The following is a 9,908-nucleotide window of genomic DNA, read 5'->3' on the forward strand; positions in this document are numbered from 1 at the left end:
GGGCGGTGCCCCCGCGAGGGGTTGGGGGTGGCAGGGGGGTCGGTGTGGGAAGAGAGACACTCCCAATCCAGCAGCTGCCTCCGCAAAACCAGCATCTCCCCCCAAAATCAGCAGCTCTCCTCCAAAACCAGCAACCCCCCCAGGCCCAGTAGCTCCCTCCAACCAGCAGCTCCCCTCCAAAACCAGCAGCTCCACCCCAAACCCAGCAGCTACCCCCCAAACCCAGCAGCTCCCTCCCCAAGCCAGCAGCTCTCCCCAAAACCAGTAGCCCCCCCAAATCAGCAGCTCCCCTCAAAAACCACCAGCTCCCCCCCAAACCCAGCAGCTCTCTCCCCAAGCCAGCAGCTACCCCCCAAAACCAGTAGCCCCCCCCCAAACCCAGCAGCCCCCCTCCTGAGCCCCAGCTCTGTACACGCCGGCGTGCCCGGCCCCTGAAATGCAGCACACAGGCGCGGAGCTCAGTGACATGGTTTAATGGTGGGCTCGGCAGCGCTAAGCAAAATGTTGGACCAGGTGATCTTAAGAGGCCTTTCCAACCAAAACGATTCTGTGAAATGCCAACTGAAGTGCTTCTGCGGTTCTGTGAAATGCCACAGCCTCCCTCGGCAGGAGCCCCGAGCCGGCGGTGGCAGAACCTGCAAAGCCATCCCCGTTGCTGCTCGTGTGCCATGCCACGCAGGTGGTGTTTGCCACCACGGGTCCTGTAGCGAGGCCAGAAATAGAAACGGGGTTTGCCCACGGTGGCTTCTCGATGTGCTTGCAGGCACCAACTCCTCCCTGCCCGCAGAGCACGCAGGAATCGGGTGCTTGCGTTGTGCTCGCCGAGAGCTGCCCAGGGAGCACGCATCCGGGCTGCGTGGGACTCAGCAACAGCCCTGACTCAGCTGCAGCTTCCAGCAGCTTCCTTCTCCTACACGTGCCTGTGACATCCGTGATCGAAGCGCTGCTGCCACAGCTTGGCAGGCTCACACTGGTGACTGTATTTGCTGGAGCAACCCCCAGGCGTGGGCCAGGCTGCGCTTCCCTCGAGCTCACTCCGGAGAGGAGAGGGGCTTTGAGGCAGAGCCACCAGCCTGTGCCGGGGTCGCTCACAGCCCCACGGGACCCGAGGACATCGGCACACGGTGGTATGAAAAACAAAGGGCAAAGGGGCACCGCCACTTCCCCAGCCTTCGTTTGGGCCTGTACACACAACCTTGGTGCAGAGGGAAAGTTACCAGCAAGTGCCCAGCGCCACCCACCTGGGAGAGGTCTGACTCAAACACTCAAACACAGATTGCTTTTTTTTTTTTGCTGGTGACTCAGTTTGGACCCTGCAGACAGCTTCTGGTTTTGCCAGCAGAGGCTTTCACTTCCTGCAGCAGCACAGGGCTGGAGAAGGAAGAGACCAGGGATGGGTTTTCGAGCCAAACAGGAACCAGGCTGCTCTCTAGGCCACTTTTGCCATTCCCTCTCTGGCCTTACCCACCCTGGATGATGTTTTAGGAGGGCTCTGGGGCTGCTTGTTCACACCTCCAGAGCCTTTGTGCGTCCGTTCTAGTAACCTTTAACATGTCCGTGGGCTTTCAGTTCTGTTTCGGTTGTTTTTTGGTGAGCTCTGCAGAACCCATGGGGGCTCTGTGACTGTGCTGGTGGCCCCAGCCCGCTTTCAGACACTATTCTGACAGCCTCTCTGATCGGTTGCGGTGCTGAAACTGGACCTGGGGAGCAAGTAGCATGAGCCCAGGGGGCCGTGTAAGCGATCCAGCACGGCGGAGCTGGGAACCTGAGCCCCGCTCACCCCTGAGATGTGCAGTGGGACACCGAGCACAGGCAGCAGGGCGGCTGCTGGGGCTGCCTCTCCCTCGCCTTTCTCTGCTCGCCTCAGCGTGAGGCAGGGCAATGGGGGCGGGCATTGGGGCGGGCCGGGAACAAGCAGGGAGGCGCTGCTAAAGCCCGGCCAGGCCTCGGCGGGCCGGGGGCCCCCATGTCGGCCGAGTGGCTGCGGTGGGTGAGGCGGGGCGGCCTCGGGGAGCGGCCGGGGGGCAGCCAGGAGCCGGGGCCGCGCTCCCCGTCCCCGGCCCCCGCTCCGTGCTACCGCCGGCCCAAATTCCTGCGTGGTGGAGGTGGAGGCGAGGAGAGCCCGCGGGGCCGGCGGGCCGTGAGGGGCACCGGGCCCGAGCGGCCCCTGCCCTGGGGTTCGGGATACGCCGAGTGAGTGCGGCTGCTGACGGGGAATGGGGTCCTGGGGGGGGGGTTGGGGGGATTTTAGGGGGCTTCCGGGTGTGTGGGGGGCCCCGCGGGGCGATGTGGGGTCGTGGGGTCGTGTAGGGGCAGCCTGGGCGCTGCCAGGAGCCCCCCGGCCGTGCTGCGGTGAGGGGAAGCCTCGGACTGGGCGGCCCCAAAAGGTTTTGGGGATCCGAAAGGAGGATCCAGGCTGCTGCTGCCTCAGGGAGGAGAGGGGCAGAGGTCAGGGCAGGTTGGTCCCGGGGTGTGTGCACCCACACCCAGCCCATTGCGTGGGTGCAGAGGGACGCAGGCAGTGCCTTGTCCCTGTGCCTTGTCCTCGTCTGTGGCTGGACGCCCGCCACAGTGCTTGTACCTGGCACTCGGTGGCTGAGGCAGCAGCAGATCAGCTCAGGCAGCTCATCCCCTAACCCAGCCAAGCAGCACCCGAGAGCTGTCCCGTGGCTCCTCGCACAGTGCCGTAAAAGCAAAGGGAAAAGCAGAATATCAGAAATCTCTGTTTTTGTCTCATTTATGGGCAGGGAAGCACGTTGTGGTAGGCCCACGGTGTGACGTGGTGGCGTGATGTGCAGAGCGATGAGCTGTGCGAGGAGACAAGATGTTCACCATTACCCACATTAGCAAGGCTGGGACACTGCCAGCAGGCGTGCAGCGCTGTGTCACCAGCACAGCACAGCTGCCTGGGCTGCCAACAAGGGCTGACAGGCAGGAGTGCTTCCAAACCACTTCTGCCCCGCTTCATGGTGTCCCTGGCGGAGGCTTTTCTCACTGTGGTAAAGGATGTGATGTTTATGTTGTTACCAGCAAAGAGATCCTTGAGTTTGAAAGGGGAGCAATGAGCTTGGAGCTGGAAGGAAGGAGCAGGGGATCATTGCCACATGCACCTGTTGGACGGGCAGTGCTTCGTGCCTAATCTGGAGTGTTTGAACCTGCAGGGTTATCAATGCTGAGAAGTCAGAGTTCAATGAGGACCAGGCGACGTGCTGCCAGATCTCCATCCGCAGGAGGGAGCTGGGCCTGGAAGAGGACAAGGAGTGGCTGATCCTGTGCTCCACACAGGTACGGCCCATGGTCAGGCTGTGCTGACCCTGCTGCCAGCCCTGCTTTGAATCCAGGGGCCCAGGTATAGAAAATACAGAATGGTAGAATGGTTTGGGTTGGAATGGACCTTTAATGATCATCCAGATCCAACGCCCAGCCACAGGCACAACACCTCGCACCAGCCCAGGCTGCCCAAGGCCCCATCCAGCCTGGCCTTGAGCACTTCCAGGGATGGGACATCCACAGCTTCTCTGGGCAGCCTGTGCCAGTGCCTCACCTCCCTCATGGGAAAGAATTTCTTCTTGGTGTCTAATCTAAACCTACCCTCTTTTAGCTGAAAGATGTTACTCCGTCTCCTCTCGCTATATTCCCTGATAAGGAGCCCCTTCCCAGCTTTCCCGTAGGCCCCCTTTAGGTACTGGAAGGACAGTGTAGTTGCCCCATCAGTCCTGCACACCCCCAGGCTGAAACCCTTTCTTGGATGTGTTTAGGGGAGCTGTGACTGGCCAGCAAAGGCACAACTCTGCCCATGTATACCATTTCTATTTCCTTGACCTGTGTCTTGCAGCATTTGTGGTTGTCCTAGCCCCTTACTATGTTCCCTAAGCTTTCCTTTACTTGCACTTGCTCTGCTTCCAAAGGCTGCATGTTAGTCATCATCAGTTGGGCACAACAGATGCTCTCACCTTGTAAAGACTGGGAACAGTGCTGCCTTTTCTCCTGTAAATAGAAATTCTCCAAATGCAGAGGAGGAATAGCATGTCAGGGTGTGTAGTGATGCCTCTGGAAGCTCAGAGGTGAGCTGGCAGGTCTGATGGAGCAGCACGTCCATCAGCGTGGTCACTGTATGAGTTTAAGCCGTGCAGGGGATTCACTAGTGGTGGGGAAGGGTGGCTGGGATGGAAGAGCCAGGCAGAACACATCCAGCACATCCTGACTGTGCGCCCACTGTCCATATGGCCTCTCTCCACCTCTCTTCCCCCCATCTTCCCTCTTTTCGTTGCAGTTTTTGACTGGTTACTACTGGGCACTCTTTGATGGCCATGGTGGCCCATCAGCTGCCGTCATCGCCTCCAACTATTTGCATTACTGCATCAAGCAGAAGCTGGAGGAGGTTGCGGGGGCCATCAACGAGGCCCGTCCCCCCATGCATGTGAGCGGCCGCTGCGTTTGCGACAGTGACCCCCAGTTCGTGGAGGAGAAGCACATTCGTGTGGAAGACATGGTGGTGGGAGCCTTGGAGAACGCCTTCCAGGAATGCGTGAGTTCTCCCTTCCTGCTGACAAAGGTGGACAAGTCTATCCCTCCTCCCTGCCCCCTTTGGCTCCCTCCTTCTCAGCTCTCTCCTTAGGAAGTGCCCAGGCACTGGTCACCCGGGTGCTTTAGCTTGCCACGTGGACAAGGCTTGGCTGAGGGTGCCCAAATCAGTTCTGCAGTCTGTCCTTAGCATCTAGTCCAGCAGCAACAGCTTGGCTGCACTGAAGCGATGCTGTCTTTGGCCTTGCTGATTTTCTGCTGACCATTTTCCATCAGTTTTTGCTCTGGGTTTCTGCTAGGAGGCACAAGGCAGCTGCAGAAAACAACATCCCGGTTCACGTCATTCTGAACTCATTTAAACCAACAGGATGAAGTCATTGGCCAGGAGATGGAAGCCACTGGCCAGACAGGAGGCTGCACTGCTCTGGCCGCCCTTTATCTCCAGGGAAAACTGTATGTGGCTAATGCTGGGGACAGCAGGTGAGCAACAAGAAAAGGGAGAAGTTGCCTGGGACCAAGAGCTGGGAGATGAGCAGGGTTTCCAGCACCTTACATAATCCTACAAAAAGTGAACGTGCAGCCCCTGTGTGCTGCAGCATGGCTGCCTGCCTGCCACAGGAGCTGTTGGGTAGATGGACAGATGGATGCTCTCATTCTAGATGGGCATTCAGATTTCAAAGGAGTAATGCTGCCTGGCCATGGGGCAGTGCTGAGGCCTTAGTGCAGCAGTAAGCTCATCCAGGCAGGAGTTCAGAAGTGGGAGGTGATTTCAAAGCATCTTAAAGAGCTTCCTCATTTGTCTTTGGCTACCATTCCTCCGAGGTGTGCCATTGTTGAACCAGGCAGGCTCAATTCTCTGCTGTGACAGCAGAGTTGCAATTGAGTCACTTAAAATACACCAGCGTTTTTAAACATTCTGGGGTGCGTAGCTACTCTCTGGGATTGCTCTGCTGTGAGTTGTGCTGCTCCCACAGCTGGCTGACCCTGGTGCTAGCCTCAGTAAGGGGAGGTCAACAGAGATGGGGCTGCAGCGATGCTTATATGGCAGGGGAGATATCAGCTCTTTGCCTCCCTCTTGTAGGGCCATTCTTGTTCTGAAGGACACCATCGTGCCCATGAGCTGCGAGTTCACGCCCGAGACAGAGAGGCAGCGACTCCAGCACTTGGTGAGTGACTCCTTTCACACATCAGACAACCACCTTTGGTCCAGGAGAGCTTGTGATGAGAGCATCACTTGCTTCCTTAAGGACTATAAGCACTGTGGGGCCAGAATGTCATTTGACACCTGCCATGGAGGGCTGTGAACAAGATTCAACTAACAGCATTTAGTATTAGAGAGGCTTACATCCAGCTTGTCCCCTTGTTTTCCTGGTTTTGTTCCCATTCTGCAGCCAGGAGTGCCAGTTCCAAGCCAGGAGCAGAGCCCACCTATCCTCGTGTCTTTCTTCCCTCCTTCAGGCTTTTCTCTTCCCCAAACTCCTGGATGGAGAGTTCACGCGCTTTGAGTTTCCACGGAGGCTGAAGGGAGATGACGTGGGTCAGAAAGTCCTGTACCGGGATTACTTCATGGAGGGCTGGTGAGTCTTTTCTGCGTGGGGACAGGGCAGCTTTACCTGCTAGTAGCCATGGGAAGGTGAAGGGGAAAGGGACTGTCCGAATGCAGCAGCAGGGAACGTGAGAGCAGTGGGTGTAAAACTATGTGCAGCCTCCCAGCAGCAGCTCTGCCCTGCCTGAAAGACTGGGACCAGTGGAGGGAGGTTAAGGAGCTTCTGTGAGCTTCTGGGCTCTTACAACCTCAGGCAATGAGCCCCACCTTGATGCAGGTACAAGGAAAGGAAGAGGAGAGGGAGAAACAGTTGGGCATTCAGCAAAGGGTTATTCTTTACTGCACCTGCTTCAAGTAGTTACCTTATCCCTTCTTCAGGCAGCTCCCTGTGCGTGGGGACACCCCGAGGGTTGAACCACAGTTGTAATGCTCAGACTGAGTTGTAACATCAAATGGACAAATTAAATCAACACTGAATCCTCTGTTCTAGGGGATACAAGCTGGTGGAGAAAGCTGACCTCAAGTATCCTCTTGTCCATGGTCATGGGAAGCAGGTAGTTCAATGCTTTACACACCGGGAGGGCAGAGATGAGTGCTGGGTGTTCCCAGAGCATCCCAATCACACACATTCATGCTCTGAGGCTCCCCAGCATGGCACAGACACAGCTCTGCACAGCGCTGACACAGCAGCTTCCATTGCAACAAACTGCCTGTGAGCAAGTGCAGAGCAGGAGGAGGTGTATACCAGATCCTCCAGAGCCAAGAGGTTTCATCCTCCTCCAAAACACCTCCTAGTGGAGCGGATGGCGGCCTGGCCTTTCCTCCTCTCCATTTGCACACAAGAAACCATTCCAGTTTCAGTTGCAGTCAAAAGATCCCAAGTCAGATGTCAACCTCCAGCCCTAACCAGTGTCTTTCCCAGCGGAGCAGCTGAGGAAAGGAGTCTGGAGAGGGAAGGAGGCGGGGAGAAGCAGTGACTGCACACATCCAGTGCTCGCCCTGCCACCACCAGTGGTGCAACCCAAATGCTGGCCCTTTGCAAAGACCCAGTGCAGAACCTCCTTTGCAAAAAAAGGACCATTTATTTCAAGCCAGCCTAATTCTCTTCCTTGCCATCTCAAATCAAAAACTGATACCACCATGGGCTTCCCGAGGCCTGTAGTACACCCTACTGACTCCGGAGCACACCATGAGCCATCACCATGAGCGGCCATCCATGTGCTGGCTGTCCAACTCCATGCTCACATTAGGCCGTCACTTCCACTCATTCCTCCATCTCTGAAGATTCCTGGGGCAGCTCTGGGTGATATTTGGGTAAAGGTTTTAAAGGCAATGCATAAATTATTCAGGACAAGCCGTGCATCTGCCTTTAAAGGTTCCACGTTCTTACATTTGTTTTCTTTGGGGCCAGGCTCGCTTGCTGGGGACCCTGGCTGTCTCTCGAGGTTTAGGGGATCATCAACTCAAAGTCATCGACACCAACATTGAAGTGAAACCATTTCTCTCCTGCATTCCTAAGGTTAGTCACGGCACGTGGGAGTTGCAGAATGGTGGTGGAATTATGCTGCTCCTCCTCTCTAGCACCCACATTTTGGAGACCAGGAAGGTCTCGACCACGTCCTATTTCCATCTTCCTTCTCTCTGCACACTGCCCAGAGAATCCCCAAGGCAGAATAATCTAGAAGCCCAGCAGCAAAGGGGACATAGAACATTGAAAGCACCCTGATCCCACTGTAAGTCCTCTCTCAAGGGAAGTCATCTGCCTTACCCCTCCCATACGTTGCAGCAATTGAAGTTACTGTCAGCATCCTGACCAGAACGGAATACACACACCTGCTAGAGGAGGTTTTAGAGCAGGTACACACTCACCTACTTGGAGAAATTTTGCAGTCTGTGATTACCCTCACACAGGGGAGCCAAAGAATCACAGAGCTGTTTGATGCTCCCAAAGCCAGGTGCAATATGGGAAACATGACAACCCTTGGTAATTTCACACGTGAGAAAGCCCTCTAATTTACTCCTGTGCTTTCCAGGTGAACGTATTTGACTTTGCTCTGCATGACATTAAGGAAAACGACGTCCTCATCATGGCAACTGATGGCCTTTGGGACATTTTGTGCAACAAAGAGGTGGCCCACATGGCCAGGAGCTTCCTTGCAGAAAACAGGACAGATCCCCACAGGTAACAACAGTTTTGCCATCCTTTCTCTTTCCAAAGAACCTGTCTGGAGCAGCAGGCTGAGATCACTTGGCTTCTAGGTCAGCTCCAGCAGGACCAAGCGCTCTTTTCTGTGACTCCGGAAGGACTGGACACCGGTCTTTCCCCATCCTAAAGAAGCAGCTGATGTCTTAGGAAATCTAGTAACACAAAGGCCCATCTCAATGTTGTTCTTGACAGGCAGTGTTGTGCCAGACCGAAACTCACTTCTCTTTGTACACACAGATTTTCAGAACTGGCCAAGTGCTTGGTACACAGGGCAAGAGGAAAGAAGATAGGCCACCAGTGGATGCTGGATGATAGCCGTGAGGCATCCTACGATGACATCTCTGTATTTGTTGTCCCACTACACAACAGGGATGAGGACTGCTAGCACGATGTGCAGCATCTTGGTGCCCCCCTGCTGCGGCACCGTTCAGCATCAGTGCAAGACTGAGGGATTGCTGCTGTGCGTGCACTCTTCCAGTAAAACCACCTGACACAGAACCTGAAAATGCACGGCCAGCCTTTGTGCAGAGGATCAACAAGAATATGAACTTCCTATAAACATGCACAAGAACAGCTGGCAACAAGTCATTCCTTGTACTTTTTTTTTTTTGTTGTGCCAGTGACAAATTGCCAAAGTGGCCACACAAGCCAAAGAGCAATATTTAAGGTCTTTGCAGGACAATGAGCCTCAAATCCACATTTCTAGTGGTTCTAGAGGCCTATCCTCCTCCTTAATATTAAAGAATGAGGATCAAGTAAGATCCAACCAGCCTGGAATACTGGATTTTAGTCAGACTTGAACTGAGTTTTGCAAAACTGGATGTATAAGCTACAAGTGTCCTTCATGTCCATTTGCTGCAACACAAGATCAACTAAAAAAAAAAAACAAACAACCAGAAGCTGTTGCTAGGACAGCATTACATACAGCAGCAGCCCCAGACCTCTACCAGTTGAGAACGTTCCCATTTATAGGCAGTACCACCTCGAAAAAGAAAATGTTACCTGATGGATCTACGCATCAGTGCACAGGAGCTTCCCCTGCAAGGGTAGATGCCTTACTTATTTAAGAGCTTTTGTGTAATGTGCTATGTACCCAGTGTACAGATCGCTAAGAACTGTTAGTCCAGAACACTCACTAACACTTTAGAGGTCATTTCTGCCACTGACAATGAGGCTGGTTTCGTAGCAGTAGTGCTGATGAGAACTGTTTAAATACAGCAGCTGATTCCTTAGAAGAGCTCCAGAGCTCCAAGCAAGATAGAACTGGTCAAATTTGTCTGGAGTGCTGAACCACAAGTGCTATGGTCATTACAACAGAAGACAAGCCCAAATGAGCTGTGCCTTAAACTTTTATGATCTGCTCTTAACCTGTTCAGTAGCCAGGTGAATTCAGGTCTAGACAAGCATCCCATCTCCCCAGGTCCTCACTTTGTTTTCATTATTCCTTGCACAAGTTGCAGTGCTCACCAGTGAAGTGGACAAACTCACACCTTTGTTAACTGCTTGAGTTCCATAAGGATGAAAGACCTAATAAAAGAAAATTTTCCTATCTTCTTCCAGCTTTGTTCCTGTTCAGTTTTACACCGATCTGACATGAAAGAAAAACGGCCTTAAAAAACCACAGGGGAGCTT

The 9,908-nt window shown here is 54.3% G+C and overlaps 1 protein-coding gene across 1 annotated transcript; it reads left to right on the forward strand.

Annotated features, from left to right (window-relative positions):
• Nucleotides 1-1,894: 1,894 nt before the first annotated feature.
• On the forward strand, nt 1,895-9,830 carry PPM1M (protein phosphatase, Mg2+/Mn2+ dependent 1M). The gene is made up of 10 exons (XM_038186204.2): nt 1,895-2,193; nt 3,162-3,285; nt 4,274-4,528; nt 4,892-5,004; nt 5,606-5,690; nt 5,983-6,101; nt 6,561-6,624; nt 7,482-7,589; nt 8,104-8,252; nt 8,514-9,830. The coding sequence occupies exons 1-10, from the start codon at nt 1,967-1,969 to the stop codon at nt 8,659-8,661; spliced, it is 1,392 nt and encodes a 463-aa protein (XP_038042132.2). The 5' UTR covers nt 1,895-1,966; the 3' UTR covers nt 8,662-9,830.
• Nucleotides 9,831-9,908: the final 78 nt, after the last annotated feature.

Source organism: Anas platyrhynchos, chromosome 13 (genome assembly GCF_047663525.1).
Source record: "Anas platyrhynchos isolate ZD024472 breed Pekin duck chromosome 13, IASCAAS_PekinDuck_T2T, whole genome shotgun sequence".
Taxonomy (NCBI): domain Eukaryota; kingdom Metazoa; phylum Chordata; class Aves; order Anseriformes; family Anatidae; genus Anas; species Anas platyrhynchos.

Excerpts from the sequence above, each read along its gene's own strand:
- PPM1M (XM_038186204.2), top strand. The coding sequence starts at position 1,967 with ATGTCGGCCGAGTGGCTGCGGTGGGTGAGGCGGGGCGGCCTCGGGGAG. Across the intron at positions 5,005-5,605 it reads GCTAATGCTGGGGACAGCAG|GGCCATTCTTGTTCTGAAGG; the intron begins GTGAGCAACAAG and ends TCCCTCTTGTAG. Across the intron at positions 6,625-7,481 it reads TCCATGGTCATGGGAAGCAG|GCTCGCTTGCTGGGGACCCT; the intron begins GTAGTTCAATGC and ends CTTTGGGGCCAG.